This window comes from Epinephelus lanceolatus, chromosome 10 (genome assembly GCF_041903045.1).
Source record: "Epinephelus lanceolatus isolate andai-2023 chromosome 10, ASM4190304v1, whole genome shotgun sequence".
Lineage (NCBI taxonomy): Eukaryota > Metazoa > Chordata > Actinopteri > Perciformes > Serranidae > Epinephelus > Epinephelus lanceolatus.
The window spans coordinates 14,769,786-14,797,261 of NC_135743.1; the positions used below are offsets into that span (position 1 = coordinate 14,769,786).

The following is a 27,476-nucleotide window of genomic DNA, read 5'->3' on the forward strand; positions in this document are numbered from 1 at the left end:
TGTCTGGGCCATAAACTGATTTGTTTTTTGTTTTGTTTTTTAAGTGGGACTTTTTTTTAGGTGGCTAAAATCTTTTGCTGCTAAACCCTCCAAAGTAGCGGTAGTAGTAGATTTCTTAGCTTCCAGCTTGTTTCTCCAAACTGGGGGCGTGCCAACTTACATCGACTGTTGGTAATACACTGTCTATGGATAAGTACCCCTTACAACCCCACTATCCCTTTAACATGCGTCCTCTGTGATCAGATCACAAGTAGACTGCCAAAAGTGCGAATGTAAATGCACCAAATGCATTCTCAATCAGTCCCTGGAGCAGCAAGATGTGGCTGCTGTTTGGCGCGACGTTGAAGGACCGTCTCCGTCAGCTGCTCTCCTCCTGCTGACCTGGCTCGTTAGCACAGGCCTCTCTACTTGTTGTACTTTGCTGCTTGGGCAGAAGCCCTGCAGAGGTGGTTAACACCTGGCTCTGAGCTGTTAATCTCACACCACCACTGAAACGGTGTGACTCTGTTGTTGAACCTGTTAATAACTGTTGGGTAACGTCAGCAGTATGATGCTAACAGTTAGCCCCATCATAGGGGTGCTGAGCTAATCAAGATGCTGCACGCAGCTCTACAATAAAATTAGATTTTAAGCGATCAGATTTGTGGTAAAGCTGTGGTGATTGGACAACATTACAAGGTTGTGCAGAATTCACAGGGACTGGCTAAATTTGCATTAATTGTTCCAATTACAACATCCTGGAGGGACTGCTCGATGTCTCAGACCACATTCAGAGGTAGTCTGGGTTGCATACAGTATGGCCACATTCTTTAAACTGTATGTATGCTAATGTGTCCTGGGCCACATTGAAGGACCACCTACTCAGCTGACGTCCTTCCTTATCTGACTCCCCACCCAATAAGTAAACTGTCTGTTGCTGTCGTCACACAGGTTAGACGCAGCGCTGCGGGACTGTCTCTGGAGCTGCTCTCCTCCCACTGAGTGTTTATTTGCATATAGAGTGTGGGAGTGAGATCTGATCACAAGTGGTCACTCGGGACTCATGTGGAGACGTCAGGCGTGAACAGACAGACTCAGAGCTGTCCTCCTGTGATTGGATCACCCGAGACACATGTTAATACCAGGTGTAAACAGACTCTCTGTGTGCTCGCATCTTGAATTAAAGCCCAGTTTTGATCGAGAGAGAATGGGCAGCAGAGGTCAGATTTGATTTACTTCATTTATCAACTTAAGCCTAATAACCACACTATAATATGTGGTGAAATGTCACCAGACTACTTGTTCTGATAACCTCTCTGTCTGTTCACATTGTGTACATTCCTTTGATGGGCAAAGCTGTCCAAATATCAATTCTTGCCCAACAAAAGCTACTTCCCTCGGACACTTATGGTGTTTAATGTGTATTTTACACAGTTCTAAATTAAATGCAGTCAGTGTTTGTGGGTATCACAAATAAACTTAATTATCCGACACAGATGAGTTAGAGGGTGAGATTACAAAATAAACTGGCCTTCACATTAATTAAAGAAGTGAAGATATAAGTCCCACTGGGCTGCATATTTAGATGCATAACAGAGGAAATGCTGCTTTATGACACCAGGTAAAGTCCATTAATTTACCCTGTTGTTAGCACTTCCTGTTTGTTTACCCATGTGGATTGTAAATGTCATCGCCTTTATCTGCTATCTCAACAAAAATAGGTGAAAGGTCCCTCAGACTGGAATTTTCCCCAATTCTCTCCTCCTCAACGCGAACCAGATGTGTGCTCCCAGGGCTGTACCCTCTCCCCCCACCACCACCACCACCCCCACCTCCGTGGCTCCTTCTCCCCCTCACCCCCACCCACCCTTTGTTCCCCCCTTCCTTAAAAATGCCGTGTCTGCGCGTCCCTCCCTCATATCGTCTCAGGCCTGACTTCAAGGATGGAGTGTGCACTGCTGCTGCTGTCCCTGTGGGCTCTGACTGGAGCGGTGTCCCCGCAGGATCCAGGTAAGCCCTCTGACTCCATCCATCACTCGCAGCTGGCAGAGCACTGAGCCCTGCATGCACAATGAACGCAGCCGGGCTATCACTGAACACTCTGGACTTTACCCTGCATGCTTTGTTGCTGCGTAGATTGCATTTTAATATAACAATGATCATGTGATCAGGGCTTAGATGCACTCAAGCATTATCTCTTTAATATGCAATGGGCTAGTTAAGGAGGGGGTGTGTGTAATATTGTTGGATGGTTGATTTTTATAGTGATTGCAAAGAATTAGAAAAGGTATTAGTTTGGATTGCCTAAACTTAGCAGGACTGAATGAGTCACTATCATTTAAAGTTTGCTTCTGTTGTTGTTTTAATTGTTAATTAATTGTGGCATCTATTTTTTTTTATTTTTTATCATTGACACGTCTTTATATGTGACTCCAGGCTTCCATATCTCTGGTTTCATGTAGCTGTTTAGATTCCCAGTATCATAGGTGCTACATGTATGTTCTGTACACCATGTCTCTGTGCTGCTCTGGGGTGATCATGTGTACATTACCGCAGCACATGTGTGTTTATGGTCACATGGCTGTGGGCAGAGTGAATACAGTAGCACACATGTTTTCATTCTGAGAAATGAAAAATGGGGAACCCTCTCTGACTCCCCCCTTCTCTCCCCCCAAAATGTTCTGGACATTGAGGGTGTGTCGATGTTGGCAGTGTTGCAGTGTATGTTAAGAGGAGGATGTGGGTGTGTGATGGAATACATATGGAAAAGTGAGGGGAAGCGAGGAGGGGTTAAAGATTACTCCAAACTGATCCTGTGCAGATATGAATTAGATTTTAAGACAAAGTTACTCCACTGAGAAAACACTCTCACTTTCTATAAAAAAACAAGATTGATGGCTGAATGGCAAAGAGTAATAAAGCCTGCCATCTAAATACTCACTCATCTGGCAATCTGGGTGGCAAATGTTTGCCCGGCCACCCACACTGAATTTACCTCCCCAAAAAAACAGAAAACAAAGCAGACCTGGCAAACACAATCTCATTACCATCATTAGTGTTTTTTTTTTCCTTTATGATGGGGGCCATGAATGGAGGAGAGGCAAACAAAGGGGCAATTACGACAATGGTGTGATAGTGTGTGTGGTGTCACAACAGGGTCGTGTCCAGAGAGACTTCTGGGAGAGGAGAGGAGGAGGACGTGTCCTCGGCCCTGCAAAGCTGACAGAGACTGTGGCAACAAGCGCCAGTGTCTGTGTGACGGCCAGTGTGGTCTCAGCTGTGTGGCTCCAGGTAACTATTTGTATGCATGTGTGCCCTCAGTTGTCACTGTGAACACCATTGTGGGCTAAGTCATTAAAAGTGTTTGTGTGTATACGCAGCTGTGCCAACATACATCTGTGCCAACATACATCTCTGTGAGTGTGTGTGTGTGTGTGTGTGTGTTACTGGAAAATAAAAGCCTTGGTCATGCACCAAATCTGGGCTGAAAATGTCAGCACAAGTTTTTTATTATGCTTGTGCATTGTAAAAGAGAGAGAGAGAGCATCCAGTGTAGTTATACAACCTCATTAGTGCCATTTTAATAATGATTTTAGTCCATTTGTCTTAGACGAGAAACAATCCGGAACATTCTGAGTTTCTCTCTCCTCTCTCTGGATCGTCTCTCCTCTCCTCAGGTCGAACATGTCCCTGGCCTCTGCCCCCCACTGAAAACTCAGTGGCTCGCCTCCTCTCTCCCACTCACTCCTTTTCCGCCCTGCTCGAAGTGCGCTGCAAGCCGGGATTCACGTTGCCCAGTGGCTTGGATGCCACTATTCGCCGTTGTCAAGGTGACCGACAGTGGAGTGGGGACGAGCCCATCTGCACAGGTGGGTTTGAGTTCAACAGAAAAAAAAATGTCTCTTTCTTTATTCATGTCAGGTTCCTTCATAACAAGGTAGTGAACATCTGGAGGCATGTTGCTGTGGTATTTCTCTCAAGTTTAATCCTGTGTCTCTTATTCAACAGCAGACACGCTGCATGTGCACAGGTCATGTGCTCAGGTCAGGGACGAGGTCGAGGATTAAACCAAGCTGTGGTTGTTTTGTGTTTATGCAAGACGGTCAGACAAAGAGAGGGAGAGATTCAGGAATGAAACCCCTCTGTGACTGTGTCGACTGAGACATTGCACAACTGGGACCTATTCTCCTCGTCACCATGGCAACCAGAGCTTTAGTTGTTCATAGTGGCTGTTGGACGAATTGGACTGTTTGAACTCTTGATAAGTAGAGGAAAGATGAACACACCTGTGTGCGTGTGCATGAAGATCATATAGATGCATACATATATATATAATTGTGTGTGTTTTATGTGAACCACAGCACATACATCTATATTTCTGTTTTCATATACATCTATATAAAACTGTATATGTTCATTTTACAGGCCAAAGTTTGTGGTACTCACAGACACAATTAGACCGTAAGGTGTTTCTGTTTTGGTATTCAAGAGTGGACAAAACAAACTACACTAAATATACTACACAATACAGTGTTGTAGTACTTCAGATCCAACTTAGTCTTGTTACCTCTTTTTAAAGGCCTCAGTCTAGCCTTGGACTCGGTGGCATTTTCACTCAGCCTTGTCCCGGTCTCAGACAAAGAGGACTCAGGGTTTTATTTTAAGACCAGTCAAAACAACAACTGTGAGGATAATCACTTAATAGTCTGTGCAAAAAAGGGGTGTTGAGTAAGGATGGTTAAGTTGATGTCAGTCTTTTTCAAGTTTTGGTCTTGTCTCGGTCTTGATACACTCTGGTCTTGGTCATTTGCGCCCCTAGAAGTTTGTCATGGGGTGGCCAGATGGGGCCAGTGAAAATCTTGGGGTGGCACCAAAACCAAAAGCCATAACTGAACTAAACTTTCAGGAGTTCGCTTGTGCTATTTAAGTATATAGAACAGTTGAAAACCACGTCAGCATGGAGACTTAAGAAATCACATATTCATTAGTTTCTTATTTCATAGTTAAAGTTACTAATTATCTGATTGGTATTGATCAGTGGTTCCCAACTGGTGGGTCCTGATCCAAAAGTGGGTCCCGGGTTCATTCTGAATGGACCACCAGTGATTCATGAAGGTGTTCAGTTTGTGAATAAACACACTTTATTCTGAAGTGCAGTGAATTTTTGGCACAAAGCCTTTACTTTGAAGTGCCGTTCCCTGCTGTAGAGTGAGTGACTAATGGACAGCTACAAGAAAAAGAAAGCAAACTAGCTCAATGACATGGCCAAACACAAGTGTGACGCTGAATACATTAAACTGCGTGGACATTGAAGAAATGGACCTAATGGCAGGACCAGTTTGGAACCACTGGTATAGACAAATACCAGCGCAGTTAAGATTTTGAGTTACACAACAATCCTGTTTTAATGTGATAAGGACAAATATACAACTTTAATTTGAAGTGTACATTGATTGTAAGGAGCAAAACATTTATTGGAAACAAGCCATCTCAAGTTTAAGGGAGACTCGTGGGTACCCATAGAGCCAGTTCTCGTTCAGGTATCTTGAGGTGAGAGTTCAAGGGACCCTTTAAGCCCTGTTTCCACCAAACTCTTTCGGTTTGGTACCTTTGGAACCCTTCAGACATGGCGTTTCCACCACAAATGGTACCTTAAATGTGGGCGGGGTTGTTGTCACTCACTGTATCTCCTCATTAGCGGCAACACAGATGGAAGTCTGCATCTGTGTGCCAGGTACCCGAACAGAAGGGGTGACCACAAATGGGGGTAGCACGGAACGGGTCTATTGATAACATCCACAACTTTTTGCAGTGGAAATAGGAAAGAGGTGCACCGAACTGAACTGTACCGAACTGCTCCGTGGAAACAGGGCTTTTGAAAACTGCCACGCCTGTTGTTCCCTCGTCAAAATTTAGCCCAGATTTGGAGCATTATTTAGCCCCCTTCCTGACAAGCCATGCTGCTATGGTTGGTACCAATGGATGCTCTAGATTGTCTAGTTTCAAAAAGTACCACTACCTTTGTAATAGCTTAAGAAATGAGTGTGCCCCAGCCCCTTAAAAACAGTTACATCAACCTCCAACTGTGAGGGGGCAGCAATTTTACAGCCCCCTGCTACCCCCCTTTGGAGGCGCCACTGGTCTTGGCCATAACTTGGTCTCAATTTACAAAAACCAAAATACTGCAGCCTTAAGTTGAGATGAATCACAACTTCTTGAACACGGTGTCAATTAAAGGTCTAAAATCATGAATTCATGATAAGCTACATGCGTTTATTAACCCTATGTGTTCTAGAGGTCTTCTGAAATCTCTTAGTTGACCTTTGCTTGGTTTAAAGATGCACCTATGCAGGACATAACTATGTAAGAACAGAGCTGTAAGCACATTTAAACAAACACATGAGCAGCTAAAGTCAATTCTTACAGGAAACACAAAGGACTTTCCAGTGAATACAAGTTAATTTACAACCACAGAACCACTGTGCCCCGAGATAATCATGTGCTCTAAATATAGAACAAAAAGAGAAAAGATAAATCTGAATAAGTGGCTGACAAAAGGCAAAATTTGTCCTACCGCTGTGCAGCTGTATTACTTCTACCACTGTGCCATAAGGCTTCACAGCGGTACGTGCAGTAAAGCCATCAATACTTTTTAGTATCTCAACACACCTCACCAACGTACAGCACCTGGAAATTTGCTTTTTTTGCTTACTGCTTGTGACGACCTGACAGCTGTGATAAAAACAATACAAGTTCAGCTTTAAAGGTCTGCACGCACACACACACACACACACACACACACACACACACACACACCTGGAGCTACAGTAAACACGCTTTCTTAGGAATCCTCAACCCAGCTGGGTCCTGGTTTCACCCTCAAGATTATTTTATCTTTTCAAAGATGTGAAATAAGGATACGATTCTCAGCTCTCTCTCTCACACTCTCGTAGAGTATCCTCCTGCTGAGAGACAGGCAGAAGGTAGGTGGGTTTTGAACGTGTGAGAGCGTTTGTATTGTGTGTGTCCCTTGCATGTGTGTTAGAGTGTGAGTCGAGCTCCTTCATGCCTGTTGAGAGGCAGTGGGCGGCAGATCACTGTCAAAGTGGCACAGAGCTGCATGCACACAGTGTGAGTGTGAGCGGGTGTGAATGTGCGTCTACTTGTGAGTGTGTTTATGGGAGAGAGGTAGATTTTTTCTGTATACATTAGATGTGTATGTGGTGGGGGGCGGATTGCACATGTGTTAGAGAGTTTCTGTGTGTGTGTTTGTGCGTGTGTGTGTGTGTGTGGGCGACAGATCACAGTCAGGAGAGTCAGAGAGCTCTTGCTCATGCTGCTCCAGGCCTTTCTGTTCCCTGCTCTCCTCTCCTCTGCTCCCTTCTCTCATCCTCTTTTCCTCTCATCTCTTTCTCCTCTCATCCTCTTCCATCTGAGGCCTCTGATAAGGTCTCGCTCTACAATGGGAGCCAAGGACAAGCATGCAGCTCAGGGCTATTTAGTTTGTGGTGCGTGCATGCATCTATGTTTGTGTTTCTGGGAGAAAAACAAGAGTAAAAACACAACCTTTTACATCTTTGGTCTCAATCAGAATGCTGTGTATTTAATGCTGTGTTTCATTCAAAATGACTGTTTTGTAATTTTAAAAAAAAAGAATTTGATATACCTGCTTCGTAGCAGTTTGGTGCAGCAGTCTGTGTGGGTGGCAGCAGCAGAAGAGGCAGGAGAAGGGCGATATGTGAAAACAGAACTCAGCTTCGGGCTCTCATCGGCAGCCAAACAGACTCGTAACTCTCCCTCTCCCATAGGTCCCTTTACATTCTTATATTAACGTTTCTCGCTTTCTGATACCTAAGACAGCCCTCAGGCAAGAGCTGTCTCTGCTTTTCAAAGCCGCGTTCAGCTCCGAAACCCTGCGCTTGATGCAGCTCGGGTCGCTCCAGCCTCTCTCCGAGCACCACTCTTGATATTTATATTTCCACAAGCGTGAGGCACTCAAACTTCCAGGAATGAGCAGTGCCAGGTGTTATACAATCACAGATATATAGCTGTGAGCTCTGTGAGAGTTGTGGGGCGGCGTGTCACCTGCTCATATAACTTTGATTTATTACCTAAGAAGGGTTATTTCAACTTAAATAGAACAAGACATTGAGTGAAACGCCTCTGTGGGTCACAAACAAAATAGAAACCCTGGTTAATACGAGTCAAATGAGGTAGCAGGATGGACGTGACTTCCTCTGTCCATCTGTTTTCCTTCCCTGCTACCTTCCGTCTTTACTTGCTAATAGTTGTCACCTGCAAACTCACATCTGCACCCATCACTTACATACTGACTGTAATGTGTCGACCAAAACATTAAAACTGACAGATGACATGAACAATACTGACCATCTCGTCACTATGCTATGTTCTGCTTGGAAACCTTTGGTCCTGGCATTCATGTGGATGCCACTTGAAGCACATTACTCATCCAAACCCTCGATGGCAGTGCACCCCTCCCCACCAGAACATGCACCATGCCTCAACATGACAAAGAGTGCAAGGCATCAACCTGGTCCTCAAATTCCCCAGATCCCAATCTGATCGAGCACCTGTGGGACATGCCAGTACAACCACCTCACAACTGACAGGTCTCAAAGGATCTGCTGCCAACGCTCAGGTGCCAGACTCCACAGGACACCCCCAGAGGTCCTGCGTCCATGTCTTGACATGTCAGAGTCAAGTCTGATCCAAGGAAGCCCCACCGTAGATCGGGGGTAATGGTAGTCCCATGAATGCTTGATCAGATTGGGATCTGGGGAATTTAGAGGCCAGGTTGATGCAAATCATGACATGGTTACTCTTTGTTGTGAGCAGTTTTATGTGGGAACTATTTTCTTTCTACCTAACTACACCCGCTAATCATATCACTGTGCAGAAGGAAGTGTGCATCTACTCAGAGATGAAAGGCTCATGCTCATGACAGCATGAGATGTAAACATTAACGGCATCCTCCTCGGCTGAGCTGTCACGTTAGCTAGCTCAGTGGTGCAAGGTGAGATAGCAATCAATGCACGCTTCCTTCTGTGTGATGATACAATTAGCACGTGTAGTTCAATAGAGAGAAAATAGTTCCTACATGAAACTGCTCACAACCAGGTCTGTGGATTATCTTGAGTAACCAGGTCATGATTTCTGGAAAGAGACATTGCTGTTGAGTTTTTAAAAAGCATTTAGTGCCACGAGTCGTAAATGTAGAAGTATTAAGAAGCATAATTTGGATATGTTCAAGTACACATACCTTAGATTTGCACTACAAGTACTATACTTGAGTAAATGTACTCAGGCTCACTCTTCTGCGAGGAGACTGAACTTCTCTGATGAAACATTACATAAAGGGACGGCTGCTCTGACTATTTTTCTTCCAGCTTGGGTATTTTTTTCCTTCAATGCAGAACCTGTACTTGAAGTGGAGTATTTTTAAAGTGTGGTATTGGACCAGACATTAAAATATTTAACCTTCTGTTCTTCTTTGACCTTCAGTGACTCAGTCACCAGAAGAACCGTCCGTCCAAACCTGCCCTCTGCCTGAGGACATCATCAACACCTTCAGCATCCAGGGTGACGCTACAGCCGGAACTTCCATCCGCTACAGCTGCCTGTCTGGGTAAAAGATGGGGGGTGATGGGAGGCTGAGGTTGTGAGTGCGTAGGCAGAGGCTATGAAAACCTGAAATGATACGAAGGTAGAAATGGAGGAAGTGAGAAGACGGGGATGGAGTGTGAAGAAGAGGGAGGGAGCGGAGGGATGGCTTGATTACAGGAGAGCAGTGGTGGAAGAAATACTCAGATCCTTTAGTACCAAAGTGCCAATACAACAGTATGAATACGTGCATTTTAAGCTTAAGTAGAAGTACAGAGGTATTATGGGCATAATGTACCTGAAGCATTAAATGTAGCAGCACAATGACTATTATTATATGTGACACTGTTAGATTGTACTCATGTGTGAGCAGCATTTCACTGTTGTAACTGGTTGGGTTTGAGCTACTCTTAAAGGGTAGGCTGCCTTCGGTATTTTTCAACATGTTCCCTACTTCCCATGTTTTTGTGTCTAAGTGACTAATGGAGACAGTGGTTTCTGAGATTGGTCCAGTACTGAGCGAGACCACTGCTGCTACAGTATGTAACATTCATGGGCAATTGTGAAACGTTAATTTACGCCCACTTCATTGCTTATTTTTGCCACTGACAGAATCAGATTGTTATAAGAAGAGTTTGACAACGTTATGGAAAGGACCTGACAGAGATAGAGCTTTTTGTTTAAGAGTAAAATCCTCTTTGTTTACCAAGAAACAGCCCCAAAATCACTGTCACCAAACCAGCCAGACTCCATTTAAAAAAAACAGTAATTTTATCCTTGTAACAGACTTCATTCAAAGTCGACAGAAACAAAATAAAACTAACAAAAACCATCTTTCCACTGTTCTAACAACCATCAGCTCTGATCTGGTTGAAATAAACCCTTAATTCATCCAGTTAGATCTGAAAATATGCTGCCTCTGTACACACTAAAATTGCTGTTTATAAAAATGGAGTCTGGTGGGTTTGGTGATTGCAATTTTGGGGCTGTTTCTGGTTAAACAAAAAGGACCTTACTCTTCATCCAGAGGGTCTTTCTCTGTCGGGATCTTTTCCATAATGTTTGCAGACACTTAGAATAATAATCTGAGCCTGTCACTCAGTATGTTTACATGCACAGTTATGTCAAGCTACGATTATAGCTTGACTAGGCCATTTAATTGGACTGCTGTGCTTGTCCTAGTATATAAGCACAGGGGGGGAATCAATTAATTGACCAAAGTCATATCGTCACTATGATAGGTGACGATATGACCCCTTTACAGCTTGTTAGTACTGGACTTTATTCCAGTTGACCTATTACATCACAGACAAAACAATGGACAAAGAAGCTAGCTACGGTGAGCTACAGTTTGAGCTAGCAAACTTGGTACCACGGTGGACAACTTTACAGATCTGTACATTTCGTCCTTAAAAAAAATGCACGAGTGCCTTGGCCAGTTTGTGATTGTATACATGGAACCCGGTCTCACTCCGAAGTTGTCAAAATTCGGCGCTTGGGCAGTGACTTGCTGTGTCAGAAAAAAACTACAAAAGGCGTCCTTTTTCATCTGCATGATCCACGGCCGGTTGCCATTAGAGTTTAACGCACCCAGCAGTGTCAGGGGGAATTCAGCAGGACAAGGACGAAAGCCAAGGCGGTGAAAGTCCGACTGGGGTGGGCAGGAGGGTTGGTGAATGGGTCGAAGAAACACCAACTTTCACCCAAGAGAGAGGTGTCCGCATCCCGTAAGATTCTAAAGCCAAATCCTGTTCTTTTGTCCTAAACCTAACCACTTGCTTTTGTTGTTGAAAGAAAAAGAAGTCAATTCCCAGTGTTGTATCGATGTAGTGCATTTATTTTGAAAGAGACTGTATGTAAACCTTAAATTTCCTGTGAAAACGTAAGTGTATCTTGAAAGAAGACAATGCATGTAACAGGCAGAACTTGACACGCTGTCCCAGAATGTCAACAACCAACGCACCCAGGGTACATGAAAGTCCATGGCCAAAGGTCAATATGTGACGAGGTCGGAGTGAGAATGTGTTGATACATGCAGAAGTAATTCAACTCCCAGTCACATTATCTGGGTGCATTAGTCCGACTTTGAGAGATTCGATTTAGTATAAATTCAGTCAGACTAACATGTTTACATATAGTTTAAATGTCCGATTTTAGTCGGACTAACACAATAAATCGATTTTCTCTAATGTCATGTAAACACACAGAGCGGCAAATACAAGCACTTTTAGCGGACATAAATTGACAGATGCCCCAAGTGGTGACATTGCAGCCTGTCTCGCCATTACCTGCTGCAGCACTGTCTCGCAATACTGACTCCAATTTCAAAAAATGTTGTCTCTATTAGTCACTTAGACACAAAACAGGGGAAAAAAGATCCAGGTTGAAAAATACCCAAGTTACCCTTTAACCATTTTATGCACAGTTTAGTACAATGATTCCCAACCTATTGTTCAGGCCTTTTAAGAGGGTCACAAGATAAATCTGAGGGGTTATGAGTTGATTAATGTAGGAGAGAAGAAAAACAAAGGAAAATATTGGATATATTTGCCTCTTTGGGGCTTATTAAAACAAACCCATGTGTGGTCTTGGGGGGAAATCTCTTTGGTGGATTTGTAACAACTCATAGACACCTCTCTGGTTTAATCTGTTTCATAAGCTCATGATATATTTTTTTTAAATCTAAAATCTGTAATGTCACTAATAACTAAAGCTGTCAGATAAAATTGTGAAGTAAAATATATATGTCTTAATCTGTATTTTATTGGAGTAGAAATATAAAGTAGCATAAAATGAAAAAAATGAAGCTCTAGTATCTCAAAATTGTACTCAAGTAAATGTATGTAGTTACCGTCCATCTCTGTGGGAGAGGTGTTGGGGAACGACGGGTGATGAGTGCTGAATGGCAGGAAATTCATTTTGATCTCCCAGCTGACGATCTCTCCATTGAGCTAACTAGGTCATTACAGTCTAATCTTGTATTGACTCCCCTTTACACACTGACTCATCCGCAGGATAAGATGAGCCCGAGTGGATGTGTCAGCCAGAACTGTGCACATGAAATTCAGACACTCTGAAAGAGAGAGACAGAGTGTAAAAAGGAAATCATTTACACCTTTTTTCATCACTTTGATTCAGACGAGGCTCCTTAGCTGTCAATACTGTACATGACACACTGCCATCTGCCTCCTCTCCCTTCTCTCCTGCAGGGCGGATATAGTGGGGAGCAGTGAAAATTTCTGCCAGGATAATCAGACCTGGCAGTATCCTCACCCCATCTGTAAAAGTAAGTGCATCTTACACTGGCCACATGTGTGTGATCAGGCATGTGTGTTCCCTTACAGTCAGTGTGTCCTCATGCATCTTTCAAGGTTAGCCGGCGATGTGACAGTGGATGATGTGAAAGAGTGAATGGACTGAGTGGTCTTTTTGTGAAGGGATGTTCATTTATTTGATGTGTGCATGTGTTCATGTGTGTGTACTGATATGTCAAAAAAAAAGGAGTGAATCAAAGAAACACAAACCCTTCAAGGATCCGTCAGTCAAGAGCTGGAGCTCAGTTTCGCAGTGCTTTTCTGCCCTCGAGTGGCTAAACTTGGTACTGCATGGCCTGCTCCATAGGGAGGAATGGGAAATTCTTCAGCCCAGTCACCAGAAGAAAATGATTGTCGTATGTTACTGCAAACCATGGATACGTTACATCTGTACAATTCAAATGTGTCATATCAGCATCTCTAAATAGATGTAGTATATAAGCTGACTTTGCCATTTGGAGGAGGAGGGGATGGTGCAAGCTGCAGACCATTGTTTGAGACCAACAAACAAAGCCATCGCTGTGTTTTCCAGCAGCTTTTTAGCTACAAAATGTATTTGTTTTTAATGATCTTTTGCTATGTTCTCACTGGGGATAGTGCCATGACAAGCAGGTGTTTATTAACCAAGACATCATTGTGTTTCCAGCAGCTTTGTAGCCATGAAAACCAGGTAGTTTAAGCCAAAACATGATCTTTTCCTCCCCATAACCAAAGTGTTGTTGAGACATGAGGCAGCATATCCGTGGTTTGCAGGAATGAAAAATACCAACATTTATTCTGGGGATTGGATTGAAATACTTAGACGGTGCTTCTTGCCTCACACAAAGAGAATAATGACCGTCCTTGACGTTTGTTAAAACACATTAAAGAGAGGAGAGAAAAAAGAGGAAAGACAGAAGCATTCAAGCTTTCATTTCAACTTATAAATCATTATCAAGGCCGGGTAAAGGTGTCAGGAAGCAACAGCTAATAACTGAGCAGTAACATCTCTGTCCCTTTTTTGGAGTAACATTACTCGTAAATGTTTAGGCAGACTGATAACCTGCTTCTCTGTCTGTGTTAGAGGTGTACTGCCAGCCTCCTCGGGACGTGGAGCAGGGCTATGTGGTGGCTGTGCAGAAAACTGAATATGAAGTTGGCTTCGACATCCACTACCTCTGTAAAAAGAACTTCCTGCTGGATGGACCCCAAAAGGTCACCTGCATGTCCAACGGCAGCTGGAGTGCATCGCCACCATACTGCAGAGGTTAGAGATGTTTTAAATGGACACACCAGGAAGAAAAATGTTAAAATAAGTTTAAATAATGATGCATTCAAGCTCATAAAACCATGACACGTTCAATGTATGCAAAGATGCTTGTTTCTTACAGGCAATGCACATACATTTTGGATTTGATGCTTAAATTACAGTTTCATGCCTTGTTGATGTTTTTCACAGCTCGCTGTCTCATCCCTGCTGAGCGGAGCCGTGTGGTGATTGGTGGAGTGAAGCGCTGGCCGTTTGACGTAACAGATGCCATGGTCCCTCACGGGGAAAATGTGACGTTCTACTGCAAACATCCTCGTAAGCAGTGCAGCTTCACTGCAACCCAGACCTGCTTTGATGGAAAGCTGCAGCCGCCAGCCTGCTACCTCGGTAAAGCTTGGACCTTGTGACTATCTCAACACGAGGGGGATTGATTCATATTATTGACACCTTCCTTTTTCTGTGTTCCAGAGCCCACATGGTTGCAGTACAAACTCTTCCCTCACCGGCTGGTCTCAGAGATTGAAGCATGTGAGCCTGATGATGTGGAGATATGACCTCGACCCACCCAGCACTCATGACACCGTGTCACAATATAAGCACCTCCTGACACACACCAGCACCCAGAGCAGTCCCTCTCCGCTCTGCAGCTTTGCTTACACTATCTGTGCTATGCCTGTGGCCTGTCTTAGACGCTGAAACGTCTTTCACAGCTCTTGTGGATCCTGCGCTCGTGGCCTCTGCCCCTCGCTCATGCATACTATCAAACTGCAGGCGTAACTATAATCTGCAAACCCCTTCAAGTATTACTCCTCCAGCTTGAGCCAATGCATACTGTAGATGCACTCCATGTGAGGATGTATATACGCCATGCATTAATACGTGCTATATCAGTTATGATCCCTTCATGTAGCCTAACTCGTAACGGTTTGACTCTGTGATATCTCACTGTGTAATCTGTCTCCTCTCTGTTCAGCCTGACGCATCAAGTCTTGAGGCTTGTAAGTTTTAATGATGTGAAATAAAGTCATGTCAAAACGGTTTGCTCTCCGGCTTCCTTCGTGTGACACATAAAGGGCAGTTTCACAGATAAGGATTGGTTCTAGTGCCAGACTAAGATGCTCACTTAAGCTCTGGACTGGTTTAACAAACAGGGTTTAGATTAAGTGGCTTTCATGAACATGAAATTTGACTTAGTTATTCTGTGACTATGGAGTCCCAGAGTAAGGCAAGTAAGACTACATGATAAGACCTGGGTTAAGCCTCATTATCTTAAGTACAAAGACATGCTGTTGGCCTCAGAGTGCCCATGAAAACACCATTTCAGGTGTGAATCTTGAGACCAAAAAATAGCAGAGGCAAAAAGTATTCATTCAGAAATCTGAAGTGAGTAAAGTCAAACAGTACCTGAAAGTAAAAACCATACTGCTGCTACTGAGCAAAAGGAAAAGAGTGGCTGGGCTGCAACTTGCAGTGAGTTCAGTGCAAAGTATTTCTTTCTTGCTTATATTGAGTGATATCTTCCTATACAGACTCTGAAAAAACCTTAAAGTGGCTTTAAAAACAGAGACATGAAAAGAGAGCGATTTACAGCTGGTGGTGGGCCGCAGAAAAAACAAACAAGACTGATGAATTGAGTGACTTCCTGTCTGGAATAATGGCGCACCAGCAGCCTCTGGATCATGTGGACATTTCAGACGAAGACCTGAGGGCAAATGGTAAATACACTGAAGAAACTAAATTGGTAATTTCCTTTGGTAAATGCAGCATATTCTCACTCACTTTCTGTGTCGATATTTATTCTGCTTTTATATTATGGACAACAGGAGGTTATTTGTGCTTCTAACAGTGAAAGGAATCTGAACAAGTCGTGTGTACATCCCTCCACATCTGCTGCACCACCCATGGGTGAAGATGCTGCCACCGCCTCTCAGCGGAGAACAAAAACGATGACCATGCAGGCAAAGTTAGCCAGGGAATTTACTGAATATGAGCATAAAATGACATATCTGAAGGAAGAACGTGAAATGAAAATGAGAATTGGGAATGAAGTTGGAGGACTGAGCTATGATCCAAAAAACATACAGTAATGAGACAGATGTGAATAGCAGCCACAATGAACAATATGATTTGTAAAAACTAAATGTTGTTTTGGCACCACTCTGACAAGTGTGCGTATGTCTGTGGGGTGATTTTGTGGAACAAACTGGGTGAAGAAATAAAACAAAGTTAAGATAACAGACAGTCAAAAACAGGGACACAGACAGTGTCTTCACAAAGTATGGAAATGATCAGAGGGAATGTAAAGCACACTGAGGGTAATACTGTTATCGGTAGCCTATTCTCAATTTATTCATATTAAGAGGTGCAGTGGTGTAAATGTGTGGCTGATCGACTGTGAGGAAAGTGTATTTGTGTAATGGCCTGCTTAATGATGAGGGCAAGACTAGACAAGCTTGTTACTTCTTCCTACTCCTTTTTGGACATGAAAAGTTAATTTATATTTCTCATTGTAAGACTGCTAATGATTTCTTTTTTGTCTCTGTTTTGTAGGGTTTTTTTTCCTACAATATATTCTATTTTAGTTTTTTTGAAATGTTGAAATAAATCAAATCAAATCAACATTATTAAGCAGAAGTTAAACCTGCCTGCTTGTAGGTTTAATTTAAGCTTCAGTTCAGTCCTAGTGTAGCTCTGATGCTCCCTCTCACAGCTGGTTTAGTTAAATCCAGAACAGGCTAAATCTACGACTATCTTAAGATATGTCTGTGCAAGTTTCTTTAAGTTAAGAGAGCTTAAATGAGCATTTTAGTCTGGCACCAGGCCTTTCTGCACCCTGATGAAGACCTTAGGGTCGAAACCGGTCTGTGTTTTAACATAAGCAGCCATGTTTTGAAATAAAGGCTTTTTAACTTAATTCAAATGCATCTGTTCCTGCTCCAGTTCAACCCAGGTGTTCTCATTAAGTCTTACTTCACATGCTAACTAAGCCACGTTCATGAAAGCCATTTAAATGTTCTCACGTAACTTGTCCACATTAAGGCCTAGTCCTGGCTCAGTCTAAACCAGGGGCGTCAAACTCATTTTAGTTCATGGGCGGACCAATAAAACCATCGCACAATAACCTTTAAGTAACATCAGCTCCAATATTTTAACCTTTTTGTGTGTTACAAGTACATTGTGTCGACGTTCATCCTTTTACCAAACAGAAGAACCACCTGAAAAATAAGTAAATAAATAAATAAATAAATTCAACATGTCTCAGTTCTCCCACATTCAGTCAGTCTACTCCTCACTGTTACTACATGTGCATTCATCCACATATCTCCTGATACAGATTCTTTTGATCTGAAGCTGCTGATTGACATTATTCTGCACAATGTTGAATATCTTTAAACATGGTCACAGTAAGAGACAAATATAAATCAGTTTTAAAAACTATACAAAAAAATATATTTTAGGCAGCTATATAGATGAGGAAAGGTTGTGTTAAGGGAGTGCATATTTATTTTGTATTTTTTGGACTGTAAATAAACTGCGATTATTACTTATTTATATAAGTGGGTGGTAAACAGACTGGTGATAGTTGTATATTAGTTGTAAATAAATTTGGGGATTTGTTGAAATAATATTAGTTACAAGAAGAAATGCAAGAAAGGGGTTAGGGACACACAAGTTTTACTTCTACTTACGTCTTTTCTGACATTGTTATCTTTGTCTTCTTTGTTTTTTTTTTATTATATTTTTTCAAGTATGCATTGTTGTATCAGAGAGCTGTATCCTGCTCAGGGTGGAAAAGCCTCTGAAGCAGAGTTTTATTTGAAGTTGGCATTGTTAGACTTGCTCCTGAAACCTGCCACCTCTTACTCTAGTCATGTGGTGGGCCGGATTGGAGCCTTTGGCGGCCGGTTCTGGTCCACGGGCCGTACGTTTGCCACCCCTGATCTAAACCCTGTTAGTGAAACCAGCCTAAAGTGTGTGAGTTCGAGTCCATATTGCTCAATCCCCATCCTCCTGCTGGCTCCTGTGCTCTGCCTCCCGTCTCTGTGACTCTCAGGCGCCACAGTGAGCCTTTCTGTGCAGGCTGCAGGTTCAACCGTACTCATAGGCTGAACATGGCTACTGGTCGGACCCGGTAGGCTGCGACACCATAGCAACTCCCCTTGACCCCTCCCTCCCTCGGCATTCGCAGCATCACCCTTTACACTGCACAGTCATATTTGGTCCTCCGGAAATATCCACAGCACGGGTAAGCCAGTCCCTATGCAGCGAGTGTATGGGTGGAGTATAGTTTAAAATACAGTTTTAAATGTATCGACAGGGCGTCCGGCGCGTCCTCCGCCGGCTCTGACAGCACGGCTGCGATAGAAATGACAGCGCGCAGGGAAAGTTTGTCCTGAAAGCTGCCGGGGTTGCGCTCTCGCTGCCTCGGACCCTCGGCTCTAAAATGGCTGGCTGTAGGTCCGAGGAGGCTCCGGTGCGAAGACACGGATCCGCTCCACACCGCGACTGACTGTAAATATATATTATATTATCCGCTCCGAGCGACGCGTTAGCGACGTCCCAGGTCCGAGAGCTGTCAGGGCGCACACGCACCACAATAATATTTCGGACCTAGGACTGTGCGTAATGGCGTCCTCCGCGGACACTGCTCCTCGGCTCACCCCCAGATACATCTCACAGCAGGCTTGTATCTGGAAACCAAACGGAATATGAGTGTTAATCCAAAGCGAAATGAGACGTTTTATTATTTATGTTGCATGTGGATGATAGAAGTGTGTGTGTGCGGTGTGTGTGTGTGATCGCTCACATCAGGACCCGCAGCGTTTCCCTGAATGATCGGCGGCTCCGGTAAGAAATTCGCTGAGCTATAATTTTGGATCATGCGAGGTAACCAGCACAATTAACAGGACGGGGTGATGTTGAGGAGGAAGAGGAGGAGGAGGAGGAGGTCAGAGGAGCTGCTCAGCATCTCATGGAGGCTCTGTCTTATTTACAGCCTGTTATCAATATCGCAAACCATTGATTACATTAACTATTATTGGCTTGTGCACTAAACTTGACCCCAATAATCACCACTGAGAGACTGAGAGTTGCTCCAGCCACCCCTGGGTATCAATGAGTTAACTTCCATCACTAACATTAAATGTGCTTATTGTCATTTTAGATTTGTTGAGTGAGTTTCTAATTTATGACTCTGTTCCTTTCTTTAATAGAAATATAAATGGGTATGCCCCAAAATGGATTCTCAGTTGGCTTCAGTCCTGACCAGTGGCAGCCTGGATGTCCAAAATGGCAGCCAGTGTGCAGAGGGATCAGGGCCAGTGACAGAGGATTTTTTGGACCAAAAGGAAAAAGCCTCACCCAGTACTGTACCACCAGGTAACCTCCAGCCGTGCCCTGTCAGAGCAGCAGTGACCACCAGGCAGCCTGCTCCATCAATCAATGGGAATAAGCCAGAGGTGGGCGGGACTTGTAAGCCAGCCTCTCAGGAAACGAGTAAGGTCGGTGGGTTCAGACAGCCAATCACAGTCAAGACTGGAGTGCCTGTGTTGCGCAGCCAACCAATCAGACTCAAAATTGTTGTTCCCCCACGGTGCAAGAGGCCAATCACAAACTCTGCCATCAGCCTGACCAAAGACTTTGATCGCTCACATTTCAGAAGACCTGTTTCAGCTGGAGCAGAAAAAAACAAAATCCTCATATCTGCTGTTAAGAGTGAAGGAGAGACCAAGGAGGATACTTATCATAAGACTGAGGAAGCTAAGCCAGAATCATTCCAGGAGACACAGGCAGAGAGAGGGGAGGAAATGTGCAAAGGGAAACATGTTTCGGGTGCTAAAATTATTCCCACAGATGGGTCAGAAACTCCTTTAATCTCGAGCACTAATACAGTTAAAATGTTGAGTCTGAAAGGGATTAAAGAGGAAACCACAGAGAGAGAAGTTGAGGAAAATGTCCCTCTGATTTTAAAAGAAGTGGACTTGAAGTCTTGTAAGACGTTTGATGAGGCGGGAATGGAGGAACAGACCGAACCGTTGGACCTGAGTTTGCCCAAGAAAAAAGAGAATCGAGAGAGGAGGTGTGAGCGCTTCCTGGATGACTCTGGCTGCGAGAGCTCTCTGATTATGGAGGTAGATGAGTACGAGGGAGAAGGAGACAGAGATATAGTAGAGGAGGACGACGATGGCAACGGACAGGGCTCTGTACTGCGTTTGGACGGCACAGACACGCTTGAAGACTCTCTCCTGTCTCCCTCTTTCTTCTCTACCTCTGTCTTCACCTCCCTGTCCTCGTTAGACTGTGACACTGAAAACCTTCTTCTCATAGACGACCAGGGAATCCCGTATACTCTCAGTCCCGACGGACTCAAAGTGCCGCAAGTCGATGCTTCTACGTCAGAGGATCAGGCAGAAGGGAAGGGGTCCACCTCAGCAGAGCCTAGCCTCAGCCAAAGTTTAGATAATGCACTAAAAGCACCTTCTGATCATCCGTACCCCGCACCAGCACCTCCTACTGAGTCTCCATCACAAAGTGTTGATCAGACGAAGACTCCGGAAGTCTTCACGAGTTTGATCACAAGCTCAGATCCATCGAAGGCCGCAGAGCCGAGCGTTAAATCTGTTCAGGAGGCTGATGCTGTTAGATCAGTGCCCACCCAGCCCATTCAGGTCCTCTCCAACCCTTCTGCTAACACTCCTATCCTCCTCCTGTCCTCCTCCTCTTCCTCTCCTCAGCTCTCCTCAGCTCAGGTGGGTCTCTCGCTTCCCCTCTCAGTCGCTCAGACCACCCCTGGTGCTTCCACCCCCATGTTCCTCCTCCTGTCCTCTGTGCCCTCCTCCTCTGGTGACTCCACCTCTACCTCCACCCCTATCGCTGTCCTCGACCCCTCCACCGGTCAGTTCACAGCAGCCCCCGTCTCCCTCCCTTTGCCGTCCAGTCAGGTCGGCACTCTGGCATCACCTCTGCCCGCGCTGTCCCACCCCGTCATCAGACTGAGCCCCAACAACCCTCCCGTCATCCTGTCAGGAGTGAACACCATAAACTCTGACTCTGTTCTCACCTCTCTGACGGTGCGCCCGTCCTCTCCCGCTAGTCAAAACGACCACCACAGCGCCACCCTTCATCCTCAAATCAGCTCTTCCGATTCAAACCCTGGAAGCGAAGCCATATCTGCTGAAGAAGTCTCAAGTGAAAACAACAAGCCATCAACTTTTACAGCCTCCTCTCCGCACCCGCAGTCTGCTAGCTTGACCTACGACCCTTCAGCTCAGCCCAACTCGGAGGCCCAGTCACCAGCCTCAGAGTCCCGTTTTGACCCAACCGACCTGCACTCAGAACATTTACCTCTGGACGACCATCTTTACTTCTCCAACGCTGCTGCTCCCCCCTCCCCTCCTGTTGGACCCGTCCTCCCCTCTGATAAGCTCGACCCCCTTGACCCGCTGGATTCCCTCTCACCAGAGGGGTCACCCAACACCTTGGCCTCCCGCAGGGTGCTGTACTGCCAGCTGTGCCCACGGGTCTTCTTTTACCTCTCCGACCTTGAGCGACACGCCATCACGCACTCGCAGAAGAAGCCTCACGTTTGCCAGCAGTGCGGCAAAGCCTTCAAACGCTCCAGCCATCTGCAGGTCAGTGACAAGCTCGACAGTGACTGTTTAACCTGTAATAACTAACTTTTCGGCCACTTGAGAGCAGTGGGTACATGCCAAGAGCACAACTCCGACATTTAATCACCTGTTAAGTTGATATGTCAGCACAGTTGCTTATTTACACATTCAGCACACATGGAGAAACATTGATTTGGAGTCATGTTTGTGGCCACCTGATGGATAAGTTCAATATTCAGTTGGTTTTCATAAACTCCCGAGGGAAGTATCTGGCTCTTTAGCTGCTAAATGATCCACTGCGTTCACCAGCTAGTCGTTAACTTTGTCAGGCTGTTGTTTGGTGCTGAGCAGGTAGAGTACAGAGCTGCCTGCTGTTTCAGGCCCCGACCCCATCACCTGAATTAATCTGGGCATTGTTCATTCCTGCAAACCACGGATATGTATTTGTACATTTTTTTTGTTATCAGCTTTTCAGTGTTGTTTTATATTACAAACAACAATCACAATTATACACAACAATTTCCCCCATCTCGGCAACTGGTTCACATGAATTGGCTTCAGTATTTTAAGTGAGAAAGAAAAGTAAATTAATAAGAGGAAAATAACAATGAAATAATGATAATAATACATAATTGACATTAAAATGAAAAGAAAAAGAAGAAAGGAATATAGCTATATATTTGATGAAAGATAAAGATAGCAGTAAATAGCGTATGTGGACTATGACTATGTGCGAGCCTCTGATGAGACAACAGATCTAAAGAGGAGGTATCATTCAACAGGAGCAGCTTTGGACAACATGACACTTGAACATTAAGAAGATCAGATAAAGTTACAGATACCATTTTCCAAAAACATACTACCCCTGAGCAGTTCCCATACATGTGAATAAAAGACCCTGTGTCACTATAAGGGCAGAACTCGTAGACAGGAGAGGGTATAAGGCTCATAAGATGAAGATTCCTGGGCGTAAGATACACCGTGTGTAGAAATTAAAAGTGTATAAGCTTGTGATTAGGATTTTTGGAAGTACCATCTGAATTGTTCCAAACTGTTAACCAGCAAATGTCATCCACCAAACAGCTTAGAGCCCTACTCCAGATTTGATGGATTGTCAGAGGTTTGCACACGGAGTTTAAGAGTGAATAAATCGTAGATACTAAACCTTTAGTTCGGCCTCTCACATCTAGCAGAGAATGGAGTGGATGAGTTGTTAAAGCTACACCCCACGGGACCCCATAGCTTCGCATTGCTAATCTGAGCCGAAGGTAGAAGAAAAACAAACTTCTAGGGACATTGTACACGGTACACAAATCATTAAAAGATCTTATTCCTTTGTCATAACATACATCTGACAGGGTCTCAATACCTCGTGTAGACCATTGTGAGAGCTGAAAAGGGGCACCTCCTGTAATAAGATTGAAATGATTGAATACGGGACTATAAGTGTGCCATTTTAAAGAGGTCTGAGTGTGATTTTTTTTTACCAACCGCCATGTTGACAGTATGTTAGATTTGTACATTTTATAAGTAGATAGATATGTTGAATCTTTTTGTTTCTTTACCTTCACCAGGGATTAGATAAGATTTTATAAATGCGAATGCCATTATCGATTCTGCTTATCGGTCCGATTCTTAATGGATTCTTCTTACTGTACAATTTTCTGTTTGGGGAAAAAAAGTTGACCTACACAGGTTTAAGCATCAACACACGTGCTTTATTATCTCTGAGTTTGAACACAGTGTCAGTGAAATTAGGACGTATTTGTACAGCAGCCTTTTTCATTTACATTTTACAAAAATCTTCTCAGTCTGCCTACGTGATTATAACAGGATATTTACGCTTGGTAACTGCTCGGTTAGGAAGATCACTTGTGCATCGAGTGTCAAATACATGAAATTCCTGAAATTTAAACCCATGTAGCACAGAAACATCTTTTAGCATGTGCTGATGTTTTCATCCTGACTTGAAATGATCACTTAACAGACATTACAGCAACACTCTTGTCATCTGTCTTTGTAAAATGAAGCCACATTTTGGACTGTTTTTTTGACTCCTTGTTGAAGGTTTCCAGCAGTGTAGACTCATGAGTTTGACATCATTGTTTGATGGAAGGGTGGGAAAGTTTGCTCTCTCTGCCTCAGGCTTTCCTCGCTTGTGCGTGGAGGGCAGAAAGGTGTGCTCTCTGCCTTCGGCTATCCATGTAGGCACGTGGAAGGGCAGAAAGGTTTGCTCTCTCCACCTTAAGCTTTCCATGCAGGTGCGGGCAGGGAGGTCCCAGAACAGAGCCATAATGACAAATATCAAATTACAAATAAAAATTAGGTTTTGTCTTTGACTAAAGTGGTCCAGACTGAACTGAGAAAAATTACTTTAAAGTGTTTTGACTGTCCAGTCAAATGTGTTATAGGTTAAAAAAAGATAATGCACACATTAAATAGGTATTCATTAAGTCATTTTTATGCCTAAAAACTATGATCCATTATTTGACCAAGGTAATTCACAGGGCAAAGTGTAGTAACTACAATTTTAGTGTCTTTTTCTTTATGTGTTTCATTTATAGATTTCTGATTTAAAAGTTGTAAGAAAAAAATTTAAGCAACCTTCAAGTATTATTTTGTTGTAATATTGATGTCATCAGGTTTGACCTAACTCAAGATTTCTTGATATTATCATCAACTTTACCACTGCTCTTGCTGTGGTCATTGTCACGTTATCATTTAATTTGTCATTTGCATCTTCCTCATTCTCACCTTCACCATTTCCTTACTGTGATTTTCCTTGGCCCAGTAGCATCCCAAATCTCCAGGAACCCAAGGCAGAGCACAGTAACTACATTTACTGCAGTTTGCCTTGGGTTTTAGTTGGTTTTCTACTTTCTCTAGCCCAGTGGTTCCCAACTGGTGCAGCTGTCTCTGTTGAGTAGCTGTCAGTAATTCAATCACTCTACAACAGGAAATGTAGCTTCAAAATAAAAGCTTGTGCCGTAAATTCACTTCAAAATAAATATTGTTTTTTACAAACTTAACACGTTAGCAAGTCACTTGTGGTCCACTCAGAACGGACCCACGACCCACCAGTTGGGAACCACTGCTCTAGAGCATAATGAGATTGAACTAGGAACTTTTGTCACAAGATAGGACAGACATCCAAAATTTCAGTCATAAATCCATTTTGAAAAATTGCAGTTAACTGCAGTTAGCCTTTGTAGGGCAGCATTGCTCATGTAAAAATATAGATGACAGCTGCATTAATTAAAGTGTTGAGTGATATCTTCACTAATTATTGATCAAATATTTACTATTTTCTTGACCAGAGACACAAGCACATCCACACAGGCCAGAGGAACTTTGTGTGCCCCATCTGCGCCAAACGCTTCAGGGAGGCCGGTGAGCTGCAGCGCCACCAAAGGGTCCACACTGGAGAGAAGCCCTACCAGTGCCAACTCTGCCACACGCGCTTCGCCGAGCGCAACACGCTACGCCGACACACCAAACGCAAACACCCTTACCACCAAGTAGCCATGGAAATGCTGAACGAGAGAAGAGACAGAGGAGGCGGAGGCGGAGGAGGCGGAGGAGGAGGAGGAGGAGGAGGCGGCAGATCCGGAGTGCAGGAGGAAGAGGAGAGTGCTGAATGGTACAGCTCCACTGTGTCTAATTTGGATAACTCAGAGTCTGAGATGGAAACTTAAAAGAGTTCCTGCAGACAGACTCCAAAGTGGAGGGGAGGAGGGCAGGGTGATCGTACATAACTCTGGATAGACGCTAAACTTTCCTTATTAATTAACATTCAAAAAAGGGAGCGCTTGCAATATTTATTTCAATGTTTTTCAAGCTAATTTATTTATATGAATGTGTATTATTCCCTTGCCATTTAATGGTTAAAAATTCAGTCTTCGACGTCATACATGATTTTGACATTAGCTTTCCTGTATGAAAAAAGTGTCATATGTGTATATGAGAGGGAAAGCTCAGGCTTGAAATCATGGTTTTTATGTGAGTTCAGAATATTAATTGGGCTGCTAACTTGAAGTTGCATTCCTGTACAATCCAATATAAAACCCTCAAGTGCTCAGAAAAGAAGGATAACTTATTTACTCTAAACGATCCTCTGCTCTAGTTGTGTATATAAAGAGTACTATTTGTAAGAGCTGCACTTCTGCACTATCTTATGTGAAAGATGTAATCTATCTTTCTTACCGTCAGAGACACTGTGAGTCATTTGCACTTGTTTTAACTCAATATTCACTTTTTTTATTTTACATTGTTAAGGAGAATGCTTACGTTATCTTTGGTTTTGTATTTAATTCATATCATGTGAGAGTTTGACCAAATGTTTTTGAGTTATTCTAACATAAACACTATATTCTGATTTTTTTGTTTAATGTGAGTTATGTTAACTTATTTGAATTAAATTTTGTCAACTGTAACTGAATCTCTGTCCCATCTTTTCTAAGAAGGGTGTAGCTGCAGAACTGCTCGGGCCCACCTCCTCTGTTGGACTCTCCAGTCCCCAGTTTGATGATGGCAAAGATGGCAGCCAGTAACATCTGAAATTGTCAGGATCAGGATACGATAGCATGCCTGGTAGTTCATCAGTTTGGATAAGCTACACGACCTCCACCAATAACACCAAGGTAAAAAATATAACATTAATATTTCGATAAAGAGTAGGGCTGGGCGATATGAACAAAAATTCATATCAGTTCATATACCAGCTTCACTTTAACTCGCAGCATTCACAGACAAACACTTGTCTTTATCTGGACACATTTTCCCCACAAATACAACATGCTAACGTTATTAGCACAAGCCTATGGCATTTTACATTGTATAAATCAGCCTAGCAGCTAGCAGACTTCCCTCTGCTCATATGAAACCAGGGACAACAGCAACATTTAACAAAGGTAACGTTACAAAATTCAGCTCCATTACAGCTCACAAGGTTCACTGACAAAATAACTGTCTTATACTAAACATGTTTTCCAAACAAATACAACATGGTAATGTTATTAGCACAAGCCTGACATTTTACATTGTATAAATTAGCCTAGCGCATAGTGGAGATTTCCTCTGCTCATATGAAGCCAGGATAAATCCCTGAAGGATAAATTATACACAAGACTTAAAATGCTATTTTTGTTGAGGCTTTACTGTCTTCACAATTTATTGTTCATCATCTGTGAAATTAGAATAAATAAAAGCTTTGTTTCCACTGAGGGAGGTCTGCGTCGCTGTGACGTGTACTTAGATTAGTGGGAAAGGGGGAGAGAGAGGGGATGAATTTCAGCAAGTGGCTGTGGGCTGGAATCATATATGGGATGCCTGCTCTACCCACTAAGCCACCGGGCGACCCACCTTATTGACGACCCCCCCCCCCCCCTCCACACACACACACACACACACACTTTATTTATCAGTTTTCACTTTTAAGAAAACATGTATACAAAAATACAGAAAAAAACTTTCCTTTCTTTCACCCCCTGGAAGCAAACAGTCAGATCGAATCCATCATGAAACAATAATGTGCCATTAATCCATTAAAAAAAAGAACAAAGAGAGTGACAAAGAGTGTGTAAAAATTCTGCAGCAGATGTTGAGACCCAACAGTACTACAACCTCACAGCTGTTCAAGCAGATTTGTAATAAAAGGTTGCCATACATTGCTAAAACTGTCCCTAGGTCCTCGTAAAGGAAAGC

At 43.5% G+C, this 27,476-nt stretch overlaps 2 protein-coding genes across 4 annotated transcripts; both read left to right on the top strand.

The window, feature by feature from the left end:
* Nucleotides 1-1,839: 1,839 nt before the first annotated feature.
* On the top strand, nucleotides 1,840-15,201 carry ntd5 (ntl-dependent gene 5). Its single transcript, XM_033639861.2, has 8 exons — nucleotides 1,840-1,989; nucleotides 3,136-3,270; nucleotides 3,657-3,848; nucleotides 9,502-9,625; nucleotides 12,810-12,886; nucleotides 13,978-14,160; nucleotides 14,353-14,550; nucleotides 14,632-15,201. The coding sequence occupies exons 1-8, from the start codon at nucleotides 1,923-1,925 to the stop codon at nucleotides 14,715-14,717; spliced, it is 1,062 nt and encodes a 353-aa protein (XP_033495752.1). The 5' UTR covers nucleotides 1,840-1,922; the 3' UTR covers nucleotides 14,718-15,201.
* A 3,161-nt stretch (nucleotides 15,202-18,362) lies between these two features.
* LOC117265342 (uncharacterized) lies at nucleotides 18,363-26,206 on the top strand. Of its 3 annotated transcripts, none has more exons than XM_033639779.2 (3): nucleotides 18,363-18,409; nucleotides 19,377-21,794; nucleotides 25,091-26,206. In XM_033639779.2, the coding sequence occupies exons 2-3, from the start codon at nucleotides 19,401-19,403 to the stop codon at nucleotides 25,466-25,468; spliced, it is 2,772 nt and encodes a 923-aa protein (XP_033495670.2). In that variant the 5' UTR covers nucleotides 18,363-18,409; nucleotides 19,377-19,400; the 3' UTR covers nucleotides 25,469-26,206. The 3 variants fall into 3 exon arrangements, with proteins under 3 accessions (XP_033495670.2, XP_078027727.1, XP_078027728.1); XM_078171601.1 differs by lacking the exon at nucleotides 18,363-18,409 and adding an exon at nucleotides 18,420-19,272; XM_078171602.1 differs by lacking the exon at nucleotides 18,363-18,409 and adding an exon at nucleotides 18,420-19,011.
* Nucleotides 26,207-27,476: the final 1,270 nt, after the last annotated feature.